General features: G+C 45.3%; 1 protein-coding gene across 27 annotated transcripts in view; it reads left to right on the top strand.

Annotated features, from left to right (window-relative positions):
* RAD51B (RAD51 paralog B) overlaps positions 1–21,444 on the top strand; it is a 723,435-nt gene that overhangs the window by 15,189 nt on the left and 686,802 nt on the right. For 20 of the 27 annotated variants that reach the window (XM_039533741.1, XM_039533734.1, XM_039533737.1 and 17 more), the window contains exons 1-4: positions 6,361–6,416; positions 9,423–9,516; positions 10,354–10,467; positions 16,849–16,965. In XM_039533741.1, the coding sequence (XP_039389675.1) occupies positions 6,364–6,416; positions 9,423–9,516; positions 10,354–10,467; positions 16,849–16,965 (378 nt within the window). In that variant the 5' untranslated portion in view covers positions 6,361–6,363. Of the gene's footprint in view, positions 1–3,594; positions 3,617–6,339; positions 6,417–6,572; positions 6,710–7,311; positions 7,462–7,652; positions 7,794–7,824; positions 7,847–9,422; positions 9,517–10,353; positions 10,468–16,848; positions 16,966–21,444 lie in introns of those variants that run through there. The other 7 variants (XM_039533726.1, XM_039533728.1, XM_039533730.1 and 4 more) reach the window with 7 other exon arrangements.

Raw genomic sequence — 21,444 nt, 5'->3', positions numbered from 1 at the left:
GGGGGCGAACCAGGCAGCTGGGCCCGGCCCCTCCTGGCAGAAGCGTGTCCGCCCCACGCGCGTCTCCACCCGCCGCCCGCCCAGGCCCTGCCTGCTCCACACTGCCCCCAGCCCCACCGCGCTGCCCCGCCTGTGCGTGGGAGCAGACGGCAAAATTTCTTGTTTGTCCAGTTGGTCGGGACGTGGGACAAACAAGCAAATATTGGGACAGTCCCGATAAAATCGGGACGTCTGGTCACCCTAACGGGGTGTAGTTTGCTCACCCGTGTATTAGAACCTAGGTGTCCTGACTCCCAGACTGGGCCCCTATTCAAATGTGTGAAATCCCTGGAAAAGGTTAGTGAGTCACTTCTAGGCTTGGTTGAAAGGGCATTTGAAAGCTTTGTTGACCATTGCAAATATGTGGATGTTTAACATTTCTTACTCCCTTTTTTGTTTAATAAATATCTTTTGGAGAGGTAACCAACTATGTAGTAGTGTGTAGGGAAGAAGAAAGACGTACAGTTACATGCCAGTGTTTGAAAGCTGTAAATAGGCATATCTGGGAAGTAAATAGAGGCATGCCTCTTGATCCACTTGCTTGGATCTCCTTATCAAAATGGTTCATTCTTCTTTAATACAGAAAGAAAAGTGCAAAGAGCCACCCAGCTGTCAAAACAGCCAAGCTCACGCTAGTAACATTGCTTCAATAACACATCCTTACATTCTCCAAATAATATCCACATAGACTAGGGGTGGCCAAACCACGGCTGAGCCGCATGTGGCTCTTTGACAGTTAAAGCATGGCTCACGAAGCCCCCACGCCTCTCCCCATTCTCCGCTTATCAGACTGGAGGAAGGGGGGAGATTGGGGCTTCTGCCCTGTAGCGCAGTGGTGGGGATACGGGCTTCTGCCAGAAACAACTGGTGCCTGCTGAGAGTGGGGAGGCACAATTTAAAGGTTTGGACCCCCCCACCCCCAACAACTTAAGTCACATGCCTCCCCTCCCCCCCCCCCCCCCCAGCATACACACTCTTAGCAGCTGCTCCCTGCAGCTCCCAGGTGTTAGCTCCCAGTGAAAAGGCAGCAGCAAACAGCTGGGAGCTGCAGGGAGAGGCCACTGCTTTAGCTCCATGGGGAGAGGGAGCAGCAAAAGCAGTGGCTCTCCCTGCAGCTCCCAGCTTGCTGGCTCCAGCAGCTGCCCTGCATGGAGGGGCCCCTGCAGCTGCACCATGTGACCTAGCGGGGCCAGCAAACCCTGGCAAAACTCTGGGGGACATGTGACCCTCACACACACCACCGCTGGCTCTTCTGCCCAGTGGGAAGGGGGATATTGGAGCTTCAGCCCTGTGGACTGCCACAGCTTGGAGCTTCAGTTCTATAGGAGGTGCCTGCCGGGGCTTGGGACTTCAGCAGGAATGAGGCTGAAGCCCTGAGCCCCAACAGGTGCTTCCCACAGGGCTGAAGCTCCAATACCCCCCTTCCCACTGGGCAGAAGCCCCGAGCCATGGCAAGTGCCTCCTGCAGGGCTGAAGCCTCAAGACCCCTGGCAGGTGCTTCCCATGGGGCTGAAGCCTCAAGATCCCCCGCCCCTGAGGTAGACACTGCTGGCCAAAAGCAGGCTAGATTTAGCAAATGTAGAATGAATATAAAATAGAAATGGCAAAGCTTTCACCTTTTGACAGCCAGGCACCTCTAGCCTATTGGACTATAGCAGCTCTCACTGACTCATGGGCATATCAGAATTTATTATTCCTTTTGGCTACTGGATTAAATTACTGTGCATGCCATATTATATGTGGAGCTGGCACTGCCTATTATTACAGTTGCCCAATTATAAGACCCTGTTTTCAGTTGCTTATAATTTTGCTGAAATTTGGGCTAAAATATTCCATACCAGCTAAATTATAAGCCGATCTAGTGAGTGTGATCATGTCTCCCTTTAGTCACTGGTCCTAGCAACTACACAGCCGACTATTGCTACCTCTCTTTGAATAGTCGGGGTGCTGAAAGCCAGCCCCCTTACTCCTGTCTGCTCCCGCCCTACTCCCTGGAGCTGGCAGCCAGGACCTGGGGGTGGGGACCCAAGGGGCCAGGACCCAGGGCACCGGGGCCAGCAGTGGAGCCCCAGCTAAAATCTGAGGGTGCTGCAGCATGCCCTGCACCCCCATGCCTATGCTCGTAAGTAAAAGAGTTCTCTTTTAGCTTTAGCTAAAGGCATCTGTGCTTTTGTTGTTGAAGGCCTGAAGTTCTATGCCTACTGATGACCATGCCGTCTGTATGTGAACTTAGTTTCTTTTGCACACCCATATTTTGAGGGCCCGAATAAGGGCCCTAACTGCTGGAGGTATGTGATTATGTTAGAATCTTAAGAAAAACTTGAAAATCTGACCCAAATGTAACCAACACATTGATATCTGTCTGACGCTGCAGATGGCCTAGAATAGTAGCTCTGAGAGGGATGAACTGCCCTATGCATCTTAATGGGGTGTTAACTGCAAACTCCACTGCTCTGGGAGAGCCGGGCTAACACCACCTTACACTGGTGACTATGTGACAGGAGGAGAAGAGTGCTGTAAATCCAGCCTATGCTCCATGCAGATACCCCCAGATACTAGGGTAAGTACTGGGGGATTCACTACTGCTGCGGCTGTCCCGCCTTTCTGGAGGAAGAGAGAGAACCCTGCTTCTCCTGAGGTGAGGGGGAAACCTGCATCTGGAGAAGACAAGGAGACCTGTGCTACTGCCACTCTGGGAGAAGTGGGGAGGCCTTGTTACTGCCATGACTAGTGGGCAATGGGGCTGTGATATGGTGTCCCAGATTGCCTTAATCTGGCCCTGGGTATCTCTATACCTTGCCCACTCCAATATGCACGCAGCTTTCCCTCCCTTGTCCAACCCTTTTCATTTCAAGTCTGTCTTAAAGTCCATTTTTGATTGCAGACTTTTTTACTACACTAGGAGGCACTCTTTCTCCATTTCATCTTTGTATATTTGACATATGGCTTGCTCTTTTACCAATTTCTTAAATCCTCTGTGGCATTTCTCATTTAAGACAGCTTCTTTCTTTCTTAGTGTGAACTCCCTGTTTCAGTAACTCTTTTTGATTGTATATTTGTTAGATTTCTCATGGCTAAGAGCTACATTTTAGTCACGGGTATTTTTAGTAAGTCATGGACTGGTCATGGGCAGTAAACAAAAATTCACAGCCCGTGACCTGTCCATGACTTGTACTATACCCCTGACTAAATCTTGGGAATGGGGCGGTGGATGCTGAGTGGTGTGGGGGCGACCTGAGGGAATGCCATGGGTGCTGGGGGAAGGCGGGTGTTTGGGGGGGGCGGTCCAGGTGCTTGGGTGTGAGCAACCTGGAACCCCCGCTGGTGCTGGGAGCGGGGGAGTTGGTGGAGCTCGCAGGCTCCCTACTCAGCTTCTTGGAAGCAGCGAAGCGGTGACATGTCATCCCCCCCCCCCGAAGTTCCTAGCTACGCGTGCTGGCAGCTCCACAGCTTCCATTGGCCAGTATCTGTGGCCAATGGGAGCTGTGGGGGCAGTGCCTGCAGATGGAGGCTGTGCACAGAGCTAGGAACTGAGGGAGGGAGGGACGCGTTGCCGCTTTCGGGGAGCACCCCTAAGGTAAGCGCTGCCCAGAGCCCTCACGCCCTCTTGTGCCTCAACCCCCAGCCCTAAGTCCCCTCCCACACCCAAACTCCTCCTGCTAGTTTTGGGTGGGGGCGGTGCCTGAGACTGCCCCAGCAGTGGCCAGTACAACTGGCCCAGGGGCTCCCTAAGCTGCTCGGGCAGCCCCGGAGCCAGCCACACTGGCTGCTGCAGAAGTCACGGAGGTCAATCTCTCAGCCTTACTCATGGCCTCTTGCTATGCCATATCTTTCACCATGTTTTTATGACTTGCTGCAGATGTGGATTAGGGGTTTGTGGGGGTCTGAGCCAGAGCAAGTGGGGGCCCTTCCCCACCCCTTGTGCCTGCAGTCCCCCACCCCATCCTCCCTCTCTCCTGGTGCTCCTGGCAGGGAAATGGGTTGAGGCGTGGGGGCTTGCCCCACCCCCGGCCTGGCACTCCTGCCAGGGAGCAGGGTCAGTGTGCGGGGGCTTCCCTCGTCCACTTGGTGCTCTTGCCGGGAAGCAGGGTAGGGTTGCCGGGGCTTTCCCTGCAACCCGGCAGGAGGACTGGGCAGGTGGACAGGGGCCAAGCCCGTGCCCCAACCCCGCTCTCCAGCAGGAGCACCGGGAGGGTGGGCGGAGCAGGGGCGCTCATTTTCTGGGGGCCCCCAAATGGCTGGGGCCCCAGGGCACAGGCTCCGTTGGCCTAGTGGCTAATCCACCATGACTTGCTGGTTTTATAAAATATTGAACTTGCTCTTGTATTTTTTTTCAGTTCCCCTATATATATATTTTTTTTATTGCACTACACACACATAAACATACAGTTCATGGCATAGGTCTCCCTCAATATATATTCCAAATGATGTCAACATATTTTTTCAGTCAGCTAGGTTTATCTTTGGGACTAAATATTATGACAATGATTAATACTGTAGATAACACAATTAATACTTTTCACTTTTTAGGTGCCTTCCATCTGAGGATTCCAAATCACACTGCAAACATTAATGAATTAAGCCTCACAAGCTTTCTGTAAGGTAGTTGTTGTTCCTATTTTACAGGTGTCACTGAGCAGTTAATGGATTTTCTTTAGGTTGGAGAGGGAGCCTGTGATAGGGCTGGCTGGTCATAGAAATTAAATCTCTTGACCAAGTCCTGAGTTTGAGTCAAAAGATAATCCTTTTCTTATTATTCATTATTACTGAAACCTTATATTTTATACTGGTTTTCATCCTGAATGCTCCCAAATGATCTGTAGACTGTACATACAAGGATTGTATGTGCTAACCTACTAATGGAATGCAGGAACTCTACGGTAGGGCATGGCAGCCATTCTGCCCCAGCAGCGATCTTCACATTTTTAAGGGGGAACACAGTAAAGACTAACTTTGGCAACTGAACTGCAAGGCAAATTTAAGTCAACACAACGTGATTATCCAAATGGATTTGAACAGGATATTTTCTAGCACCCTACTAGATCTTTTTTCATATTGTTTTTTTCTGAACAGAGGATGCCAGTAATATCAAATTCTGCAGTGGCTTTGTGAAATGGACAAATGAGGACTAATTAGAGACCAACCAAATTATTTTTATTTGTGACCCATGTCTGGGCTCTGAATCCTGTTCCCAATCATTTTGGATTTTGACCAAATAATCTTGAACTTGATGGAGATTTCCATCAATTATGTTACCATACTGTTTTTTATGAGATTAAAATGATGACAAATCACTTGGCTGATTGTGGAGTGAATCTCATTTCTTTTTAAATTCCAGAGAGCTGGACCCCTAGAATGGTTAGTGTAATCTGAAGCATAATTCTTCTGTTTGCAGTTCTACTTTAATATTGTGTAATCAGTTAGATTCTAACCCTGCCTTGGTCCTTGAAGGCAACCTTTGGCTTTGCCTCCATTACTTGAATAATTTCTTTGTGGGTGTTTCCAGAATTCCCTGAAGGTTGATCTGACAATTTCCTCACAAGTAGATTAATATAAAGCTCTTTCCCCTCATGTTGTAATGAACTCAATGCTTGTGAAGGGGTTACGCTGCCATTTAGGGTCCCTCCTTCTCAAAAAGGGAACACTCTTTAGAATTATGATGCAAGAATTTGCTACAGGTGAGACAGCTACCTGCTAACTCGTTTCCACCATGATGATTATTTTATATGCATTTATAATTTGAAATTGCACCAGTGGCTCCACCTTCAGTAAACAATCTTTCAAACTCTGTACACCTCAGTCTCCCCCATCAGAAGATGAAAATAATGCTTACCCACCTTTGTAAAGCAATTTGAGATCCTCAGATTAAAGAGGTATATTAATGCTAAGTAATAGTAATCACCATTTTAAAAGTACCTCCATTTTTCCAGTATATGTAGTTTGAGCTCTACAAGGAAAGTAACTTTAGCTGGTCCTTGGACTTCTAACATTGCGAGCTTCGGGCAGCTTCAAACCAGCACATGCTTGCACATACACAACCACAGCCAAGAAATTAGGGGGGGAGAGGAATTCTCTTATCTTCCATCCCTTGAAAACAAGGCAAGGGGGGCAGCTGCCACTCTAGAGGCACTGCAGGGAGCAAAACCTCTGCACACCTCATACGCCCACATGAGAACGGGCTGGGGGAGGTACCGCTCACTATGCGCGCCTCCCCCAGAGAACTACAACTCCCAGCATGCCCCGCGCTTGGCTGAGCCATAGCGCTGCAGCTAATTGGTCGGTGGCTTAGGCTAACGGACCAATCACTGCCCTGGATGTTGCTCGATGGCTCCACCTCTTGCTGGGAGAAGTGGGAGACTTTTTGAAAAAGTTGCCAGGTCAGGGCGCGGGGTCGTTGTGACGGTTGGATGGCGGAGCCCGGGGGGAGGGGCTCGGCCGCCCCAGGGAGGAGGGGGTTGCGGGGGGAGGGGTTCGGCGGCCCCAGGGCAGGAGGAGGGGGCTGCAGCTAGCAGTCGCCGGGCGGGGCAGGGGGAACCTGGCTCGGTGCGGGAAGGCAGCGGGGCGCCCTGCACCCCGGCAGTGCGTGGGAGGGGCATCCCCGCACTATCCCACGGGGGAAACGGGGTCGGGGCAGAATGAGGAACGCCCCCCCCCAGCCCGTTCTGCTGGGGTGTGTATGTGGAGCGACTCGCTCTTTGCTGCCTTCTGGGCCATGCAAGAAGTGGGGGGTAGGTAGGGAGGCCTCTCTCCCCTTGGGTGCATTCACAAAGGAAAGGGAACAGCTGGATGATGTTCCTTATAGAGGCACTTTTAGGATCCGCGCCGTAAACCCTGTCTGCAGTGGCAGCATTAGGACCTGTAATTCACTAGCGGTGCAGTCCCGCTGGTGGAAACTGGGATTAAATTGAGGCTATGTACACACTACATCTTACCTTGGTATGAGTTATGTCACTCAGGGGTGTGAATAAGCTACCCCCTGAGCGACATAAATCACATGACCTAAGCACCAGTGTGGACAGCGCTATGTCTGCAGGAGCGCTTCTCCCACGGATATAGCTCCCGCTGCTCTCCGGGGCTGGAGTAAATAAATTGATGGGAGGACTCTCCTATTGGCTTTAGAGTATCTGCTGTAACAGTGCTACAGTGGCACAGCTGTGTTGCTTTAAGCTCTGTAGTGTAGCCACAGCCTCAGGTGTTATTTTTGTACCATAGTATCATCTGAGTAGGGTTAAATAATGGAGAAGTAACACTTGAGTCCTGTCTACAGTTCTACTGCAGGAACTGCATCAGTGATGAATTATGGGTCCTGTAGATGAAGCCCTAATGTTGTAAGGCAAACATGGCAATGAATTTTCAGGACCTCTGGGCTTTCTGGAACTCCCAATCAGTTCAGTGGTTTGAGCATTGACCTGCTAAACCCAGGTTTGTGAATTCAATCCTTGAGGGGCCATTTAGAGATCTGGGGCAAAAATCTGTTTTGGGATTAGTCCTGCTCTGAGCAGGAGGTTGGACTAGATGACCTCCTGAGGTCCCTTCCAACCCTGTTATTCTATGATTCTATTTTCCTTCCTCCTTGTCTCCCTGCTAATCTGTTTCATTCTTTTTTCTTCCAGGCTGCTTTGGAAGTACCTCTTGTCCCTTTGCCTGGTGCCAAGCGTTATAGGTGTCATTCCTGTGTCTAATTGTTTTCTTCTCTTCCTGAAACAAAACAGAGTAACAGAAGATCTGATCAGACAAATGGGATTGGAATAGCAGTATGTGAGATACATGAGAGCCAGTTTCTACTCTAGAGCTATGGGCTGTGTGTGTGGGTGTTATATTAAAATGAAAAATTATTTACTAATTTGATTCTTTTCATGACTATTCTTTTAACATCCTGCAAATCCTATTCTACAACCAACCTTCTCTTCTCAATCTCCAGGAAACTCACTGCTTTCTTTGCAGGACACTGAACATGTAAAGATGTATATATCTCCTCTGTGGCTGCAGGAGGAATTTAGCACTTCAATAACATTTTGATGCAGCCAAATGACAAAGATTTATGTTGTGAGCTCTGAGACTCTATAGTGAGATACATAACAATGAACTCCACTGATAATTTCTGCACTGCATGAGTATTCACACAACGTTAACATAACCCCGAGGCTTGATTCACCATGCACCAAGATCAGTGTGATACCTGAGAGACATTCAGAAGAGCCAGTCTCTTTGAAGTCCTCTAGGAACCCATAGGGAGTATCCCCAGGATATTATGTGTAAAAGAACAAAATGATTGAATATATGTGTAGCTAGGAAGACAAATATGTATAGATGCTTTAGACGATCTGTTACATCTGCTTTTCAGTTGCTAGGCATACTGGTATCTTTTATGCCCTGGTTGAGAGATTAGAACATGAAAAATGGTACAGTTGTAATATCCCAGCTAATTACTAGATTTAAAGGCTGGGCCATTGTTATCTTTAAGTCTGAGGTGCATAACACAGGCCATAGGACTTCCTTGAATTCCTTCTTCGAGTCCAATAGCTATGGCTGAACTAGACCATATCTTTTAGAAAAAACAACTGATCTGGATTTAAAAATTGCAAGCAATAAAGAATCCTACACAACCCCTGGGAAGATGTTCTAATGGTTAATTACTCTCACTGTTAAAAACATGTGCCCTATTTCTAGCCTGAATTTGTCTAGTTTCAACTTTCAGCTATTGGATTGTGCTATACCTTTGCCTGCAAGATTAAAGAGCCCTCTATTATCAAATTTCTGTTCCCAATTTAGGTACTTACAGACTCTGATCAAGTCACCCCTTAACTTCAGATAAGCTAAATAGATCAAGCTCCTTAAATCTCTCACTGAAGCATGTTTTCCAATCCTTTAATCATTCTCATGCCCCTTTTCTGAACTCTCTAATTTCTCAGCAATCTTGAATTGTGGACACACTCTTCCAGTAGCGGTTGCACCAGTGCCAGATACTCTCTACTTCTACTTGATAGTACCCTACTTATACATCCAAGGATTGCATTAGTCCTGTCAGTCACAGCATTGCAGTGGGAACTCGTATTCAGATGATTATTTTCTATGACCCCCAAAATCTCAGTCACTGCTTCCCAGAATAGAGTCCCTAATCCTGTATGTATGACCTACTATCTTTGTTCCTAGGTACATGGCCTTGCATTTGGCTATTTATGGGTAATTGTTATTTAACAGGAGTTGCTCTGTGACCACTTACACATTCCAATAGTACAAAGATTTGTAATGTGTGATATGTTTCCATTCTTTAGAGTAGAGAGAGTGTGTTTGTGGTTTTGTGCTGGTATTGTTTGTGTTGGTATTGCAAACAGCTTTTCTAGATTTGTTTTGCTGTACTGATTGTTTTTTCTGTTCACCAGATGTGGGAACATGGCCACTAAGAAATTAAGAAGAGCAGGGTTATCTCAGGAACTTTGTGACAGGCTAAGTCGGCATCAGATCATTACCTGTCGGGTGAGACTTTCGCTTAATAGATGTAGAGATTTATTTTATGTTGGGTTATATGGCTCTTTGACACATGTATGGCCTGCTGCCTTGTAAAGGTGTAGTCTTGAATGTGTGCAGAAATATAACTTCCCAACAGCTTCATACTTTACATTTATATAGAGCCTTTCATCCCAAAGATCCTAAAGTAATGTAGAGATCACTTCTGTCACCAATGAAATTCAGCTGCCACTTGGGTGGAGCAAGACAACTGTTTAACCAGGTACAGCAGCACAATACAATAGGAAGTGAAGATGGTCATATTAAACTGAAATTAGTAGAGGTGTTTTCTCATTCTCTTCTCATACCAGAATTGTTAATCTGGTGTTCTGTGACTTTGTCCAATACATGGTGATTCAGAGCTAGATCCTGCAAATGTCTGTATGAATGGATCTCTAAGCAGAGCCAGGGTCTCTGTGCAGAGGCTGCAGTCCTCTGACATGAATCCAATTGTAGGATCTGGCCCTAAGTCTGATAATTAGAAGATGAGACATCGTTTGAGGTGGTCTGTGATCATTTTTCAGTTAAGGACAGAGGCTTGTGAGGAAGACAATATTGTTGTTTCATCCCACCCCAATATGGCAATAATTGAATATTTAATTTCTTCTGCTCTCCCCACCCCCACCCAGCCCTTTAAAATGTGAGGCAAAATTAATGCCTTGTATAATTCCATTGTCTTGAGTGGAATTGCACCATGGGGGAATTTGGAATATGAACTGATTGTTTATAAATATATTAAATGAATGTAATCTCTTTTTCCCCGCTTCAATCCCAGACTGAACTCTGTTCCTTTTAATCATCTTTTAGGACTTTCTGTGTCTTTCACTCTTGGAGCTAATGAAAGTGACCGGGCAAAGTTATTGGAATGTACAGAAGCTTCTTTGCAAAGTCAGCTTAGCTTGTGCTCCCAAAATGCAGACTGTAAGTATCCTTGTGGTGATCCTGTTATGAAATCTGACTAAAGTCACTTTTCTTTTTACCTAGCAAGGGTATAGTGTAGTATAGATTTGTTGCAAATAAAATGAGATGGCATGCCATCCAAGATGTAAACAGTAGAATTCCATTATAAGGATCAAGTCAGGCTATGCCTGTGTTCATTGCTAAATTCAGATCCAAAAGACAATGAATTTCTCAGTTCAGATGTGTATAAAAAGAAAATCTTTCTCGCCAGAATACAATGAGTTCACCTATGTGTTTTAATGCTTAAGCAGGTTGCTCAGATTATTACAATAGGATATAAGTAGCACTCCTACAAGTGACGTATGTATGCTGAGAGCCACTCAAGAAGATAAGAAATTCTTTCCTACCTTTGAGAATATCAAATAAATTGCTTCCAATCTGAGCCTTACAACTGAAAGTGCCATTGATTAGTGTAGGTGAAGGGTAGGAACATCCGTGCTCATAGAAACTGGTTTTTAGAAAGTAATGTTAGTGCCAAAGAGAAGAGTGATCATTAAAGCTATATTCTGCTCATTTTGAAGAATCTCATATTTTCTCCTCATAGGCAAATGAGAATGTGGAGTGGCATGAAAGTGATGCATCTGGTGTTAGAGTTGGTGGGAGTGGAGGGAAGGAGACAGGAGGTGTGGGCTGCACTGCTGTTGACTAGATTCTTTTTGGCTAATCTAAGAGAACAAGTCTGAATTAGACTGTTGTTGTGTCCTCCCAGCCATAAAGAAAAGATGCTAATGATAGTAGCCTGCTTGTGGCAGGAGGAGGAGATGGGGCAGAGAAAACTGGGTTTCAAGACAGTGCAGGTCCAGATAACTTTCACTGCAGTTTAAGAGTTGGCCAAGGAGCTCTCCAGATAATCGATGTGAATTTTTAATAAATCTTGGGTAGTAAATCTTGGGCAACTGGGGAAGTTCCAGAGGACTGGAAGAAAGCCAGTGTAGTGCCAGTATTCAAAAGTTAAATGGGCTGACCTGGCTAGCCTGACCTTGATCCTAGGAAAAAATAATGCAGTGGCTGATATGGGACTCTATCAGCAAAGGAAGGAAATATAATTAATGCCAATCTGCATGTATTTTTGAAAAACAGGTCTTGTCAAAATGAACATGAAATCATTCTTTTTCAACCATACTTGCAACCTTGTGAAAGGTAACTACTAATATGAACTTGGTGTCACACAAAATTCAGATTAAAAAATTAGCACTATACAAAATCAACATAGCATATATTAAATGGATTAAAACTGGCTGATTAAATATCAATGGATAACTGTTCACTAGGAATCATCAAGTGGTGAGGGTGTTTTTAGTGGGGTCCCATAGGGACTGGTTCTCAGACCATCCTGAATGAGTATTTTTATCAGCTAGTTTGGGGTGTATTTTGTCAAACAGTGGTTCTGCAAAGGATTTGGGGTCATGGTGGATAAGCAACTGAACAGGAACTCACAGTGTGATGCTGTGGCTAGCGTGATCCTTGAGTGAAAAAACAGAAATATTGAGTATGGGTAAGAAGGTGATAGTGGTCTCAACATTGTTCCACACCAGGGGTGGGCAAACTTTTTGGCATAAGGGCCACATCTGGGTATGGAAATTGTATGGTGGGCCATGAATGCTCATGAAATTGGGGGTTGCGGTGCGGGGGGGTGAGGGCTCTGGGGTGGTACTGAGGGGTTTGGAGGGTAGGAGGGGGATCAGGACTGGGACAGGGGGTTGGGACATGGGAGGGGGTCAGGGGTGCAGGCTCCAGGTGATGCTTGCCTCAAGCAGCTCCCAGAAGCAGTAGCATGTCCTCCTTCTGCCTCCTACGTGGAGGCACGGCCAGGCAGCTCTATGCGCTGCCCTGTCCATAGGCGCCGCCCCTGTAGTTCCCATTGGCTGCAGTTCCTGGCTAAAGGAAGCTGTGGGGGCGGCGCTTGGGACAAGAGCAGCATGCGGAGCCCCCTGGCTTCCCCTATGCGTAGGAGAAGAAGAGGGGACATGCTGCTGCTTCCAGGAGCCGTGTGGAGCAGGGCAAGCCCCTGACCCCGCTCCCTGCCTGGAGTGCCAGAGTGGAGCAAGTCCTGGACCTCGCTCCCCGACGAGAGCTCGAGGGCCAGTTTAAAACGTCTGGAGGGCCGGATGTGGCTCCCGGGCTGTAGTTTGCCCACCCCTGTTCTATTCAGATGTATTACTAAAGTTTTGTGTCCAAAGATATTGAAAAATTTGAGAGGATTTAGAAAAGAGTAACAAAAAAATCAGCCACACCATCACCGGTTCATTCACCTGCATGTCCACCAATGTAATATATGCCATCATATTCCAGCAGTGCCCCTCTGCTATGTACATCGGCCAAAGTGGACAGTCTCTACGGAAAAGGATAAATGGACACAAATCAGATATTAGGAATGGCAGTATACAAAAACTTGTAGGACAACACTTCAACCTCCCTGGCCACATAATAGCAGATCTTAAGGTGGCCATCCTGTAGCAAAAAAACTTAAGGACCAGACTTCAAAGAGAAACTGCTGAACTTCAGTTCATCTGCAAATTAGACACCATCAGCTCAGAATTAAACAAATACTGTGAATGGCTAGCCAACTACAAAACCAGTTTCTCCTCCCTTGGTTTTCACACCTCAGCTGCTAGAAGAGGGCCTCATCCTCCCTGATTGAACTAACCTCGTCATGGGTGCCAACTTATATGGGCTCCTGGGGCTTTAGCCCCAGGAATATTCACAGTCAGGGGCTCTGCTCCAGCAATATTTGGAGCTAGGTTTCTCCCCTGCTCTGGGCTGCTGGCAGCCGCCCGGAGCCCAGAGCCTTTTAAATCCCAGCCGCGGCCGGGAATCAGAGGGCTCTGGGCTGCCCGCTGTGGTGGGGAGCCAAGAGCCCTTTAAATCCCAGCCACGGCCGGGAGTCAGAGGGCTCTGGGCTGCCCGCTGCGGCGGGGAGCCCAGAGCCCTTTAAATCCCAGCCGCGGCCGGGAGTCAGAGGGCTCTGGGCTGCCCGCTGCGGCGGGGAGCCCAGAGCCCTTTAAATCCCAGCCGCGGCCGGGATTTAAAAGGCTCTGGGCTCCCCACGGTTGGGGATTTAAAGGGCTCTGGGCTCCCCGCCGCAGCGGGCAGCCCAGAGCCCTCTGATTCCCGGCCGTGGCTGGGATTTAAAAGGCTCTGGGCTCCCCACGGTTGCAGGCAGCCCAGAGCCCTCTGACTCCCGGCCGCGGCTGGGATTTAAAGGGCTCTGGGCTCCCCACGGCTGCCAGCAGCCCAGAGCCCTTTGAATCCTAGCCCCTGGCCGCTGATTGCCCCCTCCCCAGACTCCTGCCCCAACTGCCCCCCAGGACCCCCACCCCCTATCTAAGCACCACTGGTCCTTCTCCCCCGATTACCCCCTCCCGAGACCCCTGCCCCTAACTGCCCCTTGGGACCTCAGCCCCTATCTAAGCCTCCCTTCTCCTTGTCCCCAACTGCCCCCTCCTGAGACCCCACCCAACTCCCCCCCAGGACCCTCCTACCTGTCCCCTGATAAACCTCCTGGACTCCCATGCCTATCCAATTGCTGCCTGTCCCCTGACTGCCCCTCCGAACCTCTGCCCCATCCAACCCCCCCTGCTCCTTGTCCCTTGACTGCCCCCCGGAACCCCCTACCTCTTCTCCAACCCCCAAACCGCTTACTGTGCCACTCAGACCAGCGTGTCTGGCTCCGTGCAGCTCCAGACAGTTGCTGCCATGCTCCCCCATGGAGCCCACAGCCCTCTCCCAGCCCCAGCACCTGCCTTCCAGATTTGAACACCTCAAAATTCAGGAGTGCCCAGGCTCAGTTTGGGCAGCTTTTACTTCATTTCTCCCAAATCAGTTTCCCCTGCAAGGTGCCAACTGAAGGTGTTGGAGAACAGAGAGATCGGGTGGCCTCCTAATTCCTGGAAAAGAGACAAAGGCCGGAGGAGGGAGTGTCAGTGCCTGTGCGGACTTCTGGGAAGTGCATGGTGTGGAAGGGGATGCTGTGATGCTTTGGAACAACTCCATACAAAGCCAGTCAGGACTCTGGGAGAGCCTCCTCTCTTGGAGCATACTGTTTCCAGGGCAAGAAGCTTACACCTTCCTGGGTCTGATCTTGGAGCATTCAGCATGCCCTTCCACATGATGCACTTTCCACAGCGAGTCTGCCCAGGCTGGTCCTGGGGCAAGCAGAGGTCCCTGCACCCCAACTCCGCAGTCAGATGTGACTCTCAGCCAGACAATAAAACAGAAGGTTTATTAGATGACAGGAACACAGTTTAAACAGAGCTTGTTGGTACAGAAAACAGAACCCCTCTGTCAGGTCCATCTTGGGGGGTGGGGAGCCCAGAACCAAGTTCTGGGTCTCTCCCCATTTCCCCAGCCAGCTCCAAACTGACACTCCCTCCTCTGGCCTCTGTGTCTCTTCCGGACAGGGAGGCCACCTGATCTCTTTGTCCCCAACACCTTCAGTTGGCATCTTGCAGGGAAAACTGAGGCACCCACACAGTATTCAGAGAAAATATTAAGAACATTCCCAATTCATCACAACAGGTGCAACAAAATATAATACTGTATATTGAAGTAGGCAAGTGCTGCTTCTGACTTTCCACTTTTAATTGACCCTTGTAATCTTGTGGCACTGACGCGTTGTAGCTTCATTTTATATCGGCTTACAGGGCGGGAGCGGGGGAGGGGGGACACCACCATTTTGGGCCCCACCAAAAATTATACAAACCTGCCGCCTATGAGCCTCGTTATCTCTAGCCTGCTTCTTGCTTGCAGATATATATATACCTGCCTCTGGAAATTTCCACTACATGCATCCGACGAAGTGGGTATTCACCCAGGAAAGCTCATGCTCCAAAACTTCTGTTAGTCTGTAAGATGCCACAGGACTCTTTGCTGCTTTTACAGATCCAGACTAACACGGCTACCCCTCTGAAAAATGGTTTGAGGTCTGGAAAATTCCACTCAGAATGGGAAACTTAAGGAGCTGAATCTATTGAGTTCATCAAAGGGAAAGTTAAGAGGTGATTTGATTGTGGCCAAGAAGCACCTATAAAGAGAGAAGATATCTGATATTAGAAAACTAATTGAGCATGCAAAAGCATAACAAGATCCAGTGGCTGGAGTTTTTTAAGTCAGAAAAATTCAAAGGGGAAATAAGATGGAATTTTTTTTACAATGAACAGACTAAGGGATGTGGTAAATTCTCTTTCACTTGGAGTTTTTAAATCAAGACTGAATGTCTTTCTAAAAGAAATGTTAGCAAAACCACAGTTTCTTAGATTCAGTACAGGAATTACTGGATGAAATTCTATGGCCTATGTTATGCAGGAAGTCACCTTAGATTATCATAATGATCTCTTTTGAAATTAAAATCTATGAGGCAGATCCACAGCTAGTGTAAAATGTCATAGTTTAAACAAAGACTAATTTTGTACTAATGAAAAAATGTGTGCAAATCCCTTTTCACTCTGTGCATTCCTTTTTCCAGTGAATCTGAACCCAAATCCATCAGGATATTGCTGGAGCCAGTTTTGCTTTGTGGTGTTTAGTCCCCTGAAAAGATCAAAACAGATGTTTTTCATATACTTTGTACAGTTCCACTCTCTAGCACTTTTTGGCCGAGGATCTCCAAATTCTTTTCAAATATTAACTGGTTAAGCCTGCTGTCCAGTATATGAGGAAACTGAGGCATAAAAAAGGGTGAGTGACTGGCCTCAGATCTTAAGTCAGCTGGAAGGAGAACCCAGATTTCCTGACTGCCAGTCTGGTGCCGTACTCACTAGATCAGGCTTACAAAATCCAAAAGCTATGCTAGGCTTTGGTATTGACCCAGATTTGTTCAAACAGTTTACAAATCTTAATGAGCCTTTCAATGAACTCGAATGGTTTTGAGATGCCAAGTTCAAAATCAGCCAAATTCTTGGTTTTGGGTTTCACTGTGAATGTTTTGCACAGCTCTGCTGACCACAGGGTTAGTATTTCCTTGTTCATAAGTAGTAGTTTGGCAGATCAAAAGCAGCACATGTTGGCCAGGGGGAAAAAAAAATCTTCACTTTTGAAAAGTTATTGTAAAGTGCTTTTTATAATTTGACGTGATGTGGGAGAAAAGTTCAAAGCTAGACTGCAAAAACCTCAGTGTATACAATAAACTCCTTTAAATCTACTTAGTGGTGTCTGCATTTTAAGTGTGGTAAAGGCTCAGGTGGAGAAAGAACACAGGGAAGGATGAGAATATAGTTTAGGATTTGTACAGTAAACTTGTGGGCAAGTATTAAATCGTGCTAGATTGTTGGGGAGCAAATGCCAGAAATTTCTCTTGCCAGCTGAAAAAGCTTTTTTTTTTTTGGTTAATTTTTGCTGTTATAGGCTTATGAGATGAAAATGAAAAGGGCTATCAATCCATCCTCAGCCTTCTTATCCACTACCCTAGATGGTTTGGATAAAGCCCTGCATGGTGGAGTGGCCTGTGGATCCCTCACAGAGGTAAAATTAATATTTACAGTTTTTACTGCAGTAGTGCCTAAAGGCCACAACCTTTCGTGGGGGTCCATTTGGGCACTATATAAATGTATAATAAATGACAGTTCTTGACCCAAAGAGATTTCAGTCTAAAACGTATACGTGGGATGCTTCTTCACTCGTACAGTACGTTAAATATATTTTGCTTCCACTTTTAAAGGTAGGTAGGACAAAAAGATTTAAGAGATGTTTAAATGATACACTTTACATTTTTTTTTTAATATGAATGCACCACTCACTGATACTCTCCAGTGAGGAAAGTTAAATTGTGTAAACAGTCAAATGTAATTTTGTAACATGATAGAATAGGACCATAGCACTGTCTATTGGTTAGAGCACAAATCATGATTTTATTCCTAATCTGACATGACTTGCCATGTGACCTTGGCAAGTCACTCGTTCTCTGCTTACCTTAGTTTACCTATCTAAGTTACTAAAGATATAATGGACCATTACAACAAACAGAAGTGTAAGAATACAGGGATGAAAAATATTTTTACAAGAAGGATCATGTGTAGCTAAGGCTGTAAAAAAAATTATATAACTTTATTATTTGAAAAATATATGTCATAGCGTAATTAAAGACTGCATTGTAATGCGTATACACAACAGGACAGAATTAAAGTTGCATGTAAACCCTTAACTTTGTCACTTTCTGACTTTAAGTTTAACTTTAAAGTTTTCTTAACATAGTTTTTCCATGGCATTTCCTGTGTGTGTGTTAAGATAGAATGTCATTATCCAGTACTTAGAAACTATGCTGTCTTGCAAAAAGTTGCCAATAATTGATATAAATTCTATAATTTGAAATTTGCAGTGTTGTTGTAGTAATGCGTAATGACAGAATTTGGCAATGTAAGGTGCACCCAAATTCCTCCTTTAAACTTTTTGTACCTTTTGAATTGTTCAGGGGCTGAGGTAAGCACTTCTAGTGACTTTGTTTTCTGAAAACATCCACTCAGTGTGCAGTGGCAGTCTAAAAAGCGAACAGAATGCTGGGAATAATTAAGAAAGGGATAGATAATAGGACAGAAAATATCATGTTGCCTCTATATAAATCCATGGTATGCCCACATCTTGAATACTGCATGCAGATGTGGTCGCCCCACAAAAAAGATATATTGGAATTGGAAAAGGTTCAGAAATGGGCAACAAAAACGGCTTCTGTATGAGGAGAGCTTAATAAGATTGTGATTTTCCATCTTGGAAAAGAGATGGCTAAGGGGAGATATGATTGAGGTAAAATCATGACTGGTGTAGAGAAAGTAGATAAGGAAGTGTTGTTGTTTACTACTTCTCATAATACAAGAACGAGGGGTCACCAAATGAAATTAATAGGCAGCAGGTTTAAAACAAATAAAAGGAAGTATTTCTTCACACAACGCACAGTCAACCTGTGGAACTCCTTGCCAGAGGATGTTGTGAAGGCCAAGACCATAACAGGGTTCAAAAAAGAACTAGATAAATTCATGGAGGATAGGTCCATCAATGGCTGTTAGCTAGGATGGGTGGGAATGGTGTCCCTAGCATCTGTTTGCCAGAAGCTGGGAATGAGCGACGGGATGGATCACTTGATGATTACCTGTTCTGTTCATTCCCTCTGGGGCACCTGGCACTGGCCACTGTTGGAAGCAGGATACTGTGCTAGATGAACCTTTGGTCTGACCCACTAGGGCCATTCTTATGTTCTTGCCTCAACCCATAAATATCTTCAATAGACAGATTACAAGTTGCTCAAGATCCATCTACCTTCTTATGCTGTGCTCATCACTGAAGTATCCAATTGCCTGCTCTCCTCAACCCCTGCACACCTCACAAAATGTGTAGGAGCCCTCTTTCAACCCTTGCATTTTTTTTAAGCTGCAGAGATGCTAAGGGAGGCCTCTTAAGCACTTTAAATTGCATAGGAACCCACAATATATTTGACTAGATTCGATGCACTTAAAGTAAGTTAAAACCCCTACTACTTAGTATGTAATTTTCAAATGCTCAGAGCTCAATCAAGTCCAAATCAATTTTCTCTGGATCACTGACAGTCACTTCCACTCAGTAAGGGCCATTTCCATGTTTCAAATTTCAACTTTAAACTCAGACATTGTGGTTGTAGAGCTGTACAAATGAGAAGATTGCAAAAATTCTTTTATCACAGGGGAAAGTATATTTTTCCACTCTTCATAATTCAACATGATTGAACTGTTTTTGCTCAAACTTAAAAAGAAATCACCTTTTGAAGCATGAAAGTAATAAGTAAAAACAGGCTGGAATGAAAACAGTATTGCAACTTAAACTATAGTGGTTTCTGCTTCAGTAAATGCTTATATAACAGGGTTGGGGCTATGACCTTAGAGACATGAAAGAGACCTGTTTTCTTTCTGCTCCAGGTGTAGAAGGATGTACAGTTTAGCTCCAAAGAGCTGCTTAAGAGGGTATCTTGTGAATTTATTTTGTCCCTCAATGAATTAATGAAAGTTTTTTTCAGATGTGGGTTTTGACACCTATGTTGATAACTGGCCATAAGGGGGTCATGTTGCACAATCCAACCTGAAAGTGATCAGCACTGTGACTCTAGCCTGCATAAGGGGAAAAGGGCAATGTTTCATGGCTGGCTAAAGATGAAACAGCTGCTCTTTGGGCAAATAGGACCAGCACAGAATCATATAGGATCTTGAGACTATGCAGATGCCCTCAATAGAGGATGAGCACTTAATTCCTGAAAATACTTCTCTCTGTCTAGCAGTAACCGTAGTTGCTCACCTGGGTTAAATCAATGCTTTTCATACAGATTTTAGTTTCTTCCAGACACTGGGACAGTTGGTGAATACAACACTATAAATGTTTGAGAAGGAGATTGCAGAGCTTTTTATCAGATTATTGATGACACTGGAGCCACTGGTATCTCCCAATCTCCTTTATCCAGCAATTTGCCTGCGACATCTGCTCTGTTGGGTGGACTGTATCCTGGCCTTAATGACTGAACCATGTTAATGAAGTGTAGGTTCTCAATCATATGGAAAGGAGAGTTTGTTGCATAAAAAAACTGGGCAATTTTTTTCATCAGTTACCTCTTTTTGTAATCTGCTGGTTCTTATCACAAACTTACCTATGTGTAGCTTCTTCTGGACAATAGAGTTTTTTTTTCTTTTTGCTACAGGTGATATACTGTGGCTGTGTGACATACATGATGTGATTGAAACACTATCATTGGCAGATAACACTGAAACTATAGAAAATGATAGTGATCTTGAAGTCTTCAGACTCCTGTATGTTGAGGATGGATTCTCCTAAACAAAATAAGCCAATGCAGTTATTTCATTATTATTACCATACTGCTCATTTAGTATTACTTATTGCATTCACTGACACTCAGTACTACATTAAAGGTGAAATTGTATAAGGAAGATCTGCCTATTTCAGCTATTTATTTTTTATCACAACTGCATCTAAAATGCTAGTACCATAGAGTTCAGAGTAGCAGCCGCGTTAGTCTGTATCCGCAAAAAGAACAGGAGTACCATAGAGTAAAAACTATATTTTTTGCTCAAACATGAGAATTCAAGAATAGTCCAGAAGGAGGACAGACAGTCCTTAAGAAAGAAGTATGAAATAAAAAAGTTTACCAACCTGAAGATCCTGCGTGTTCAGACATGTTCCTTTCATCACCTTCAATGCAGCTTCCTCCTGAGAAGGAACACTTCTCATGATGTTTTTTTTTCATTTGGGCAGCCAGGCCTTGCATTTCTTTGTTGCACTGTTTGCATGTTGCACACATGCCTGTCTTACCCACAGATAGAGGAACATCATTAAAATATTCCCAAACTGGGTCTCTTTTACTGCCTGCTGCCATTATAGGTTTTCATTTCTAGTGAGAGAATGGTATGGTAGATCTCAAATCAGTAAAGGCTACACTCAGAAAGACCTCAAGACTTCTGGACTATGCTGCTCAAACAGTTTCACTTTTGTTTCTACTGCCTGCCCCTCCTTTCTCACATTTATCTCCAGACTTCTCCTCGTCCAGATCTATTCCGCCCCCAACAATCTTCTATTCATTGAACTTTTTAAAAGTGCACTTTTAGAGAGAGAGAAGGGATTGACTCTGTGTACACAAATTTGCAGAGGGACAATAGGGTTGACGTCTGTTATTTCTCACCTCTATATATTATTTATTTATTTATTACATTTTTTTGCTGTTAACAAGCATGTTATCTCTGGAGATACAAATTCAGAGTTTGAGAACTGCAAAACTAAGCATCTGTGATGGTATCTTCTAGATTGAGCACTAAGTCCCATTGAGTAGATAGAAAGATTAACCTAAATAATCGATAGAGAAGCCCCTGGAACTCCATAAGATTTGGTCCCTAATTCATGAACTATTGGAACTCATTTACAAAACTTTTCTTAAACATTACATGAATATGTTGTCTCATACTATGGAATTAAAATTTA

The sequence above is a fragment of the Mauremys reevesii genome, linkage group 4 (genome assembly GCF_016161935.1).
Source record: "Mauremys reevesii isolate NIE-2019 linkage group 4, ASM1616193v1, whole genome shotgun sequence".
In the NCBI taxonomy this organism is placed as follows: Eukaryota; Metazoa; Chordata; order Testudines; family Geoemydidae; genus Mauremys; species Mauremys reevesii.
Note: the sequence above shows the minus strand (reverse complement) of the source record. Positions and strands in the feature narration are given on the sequence as shown.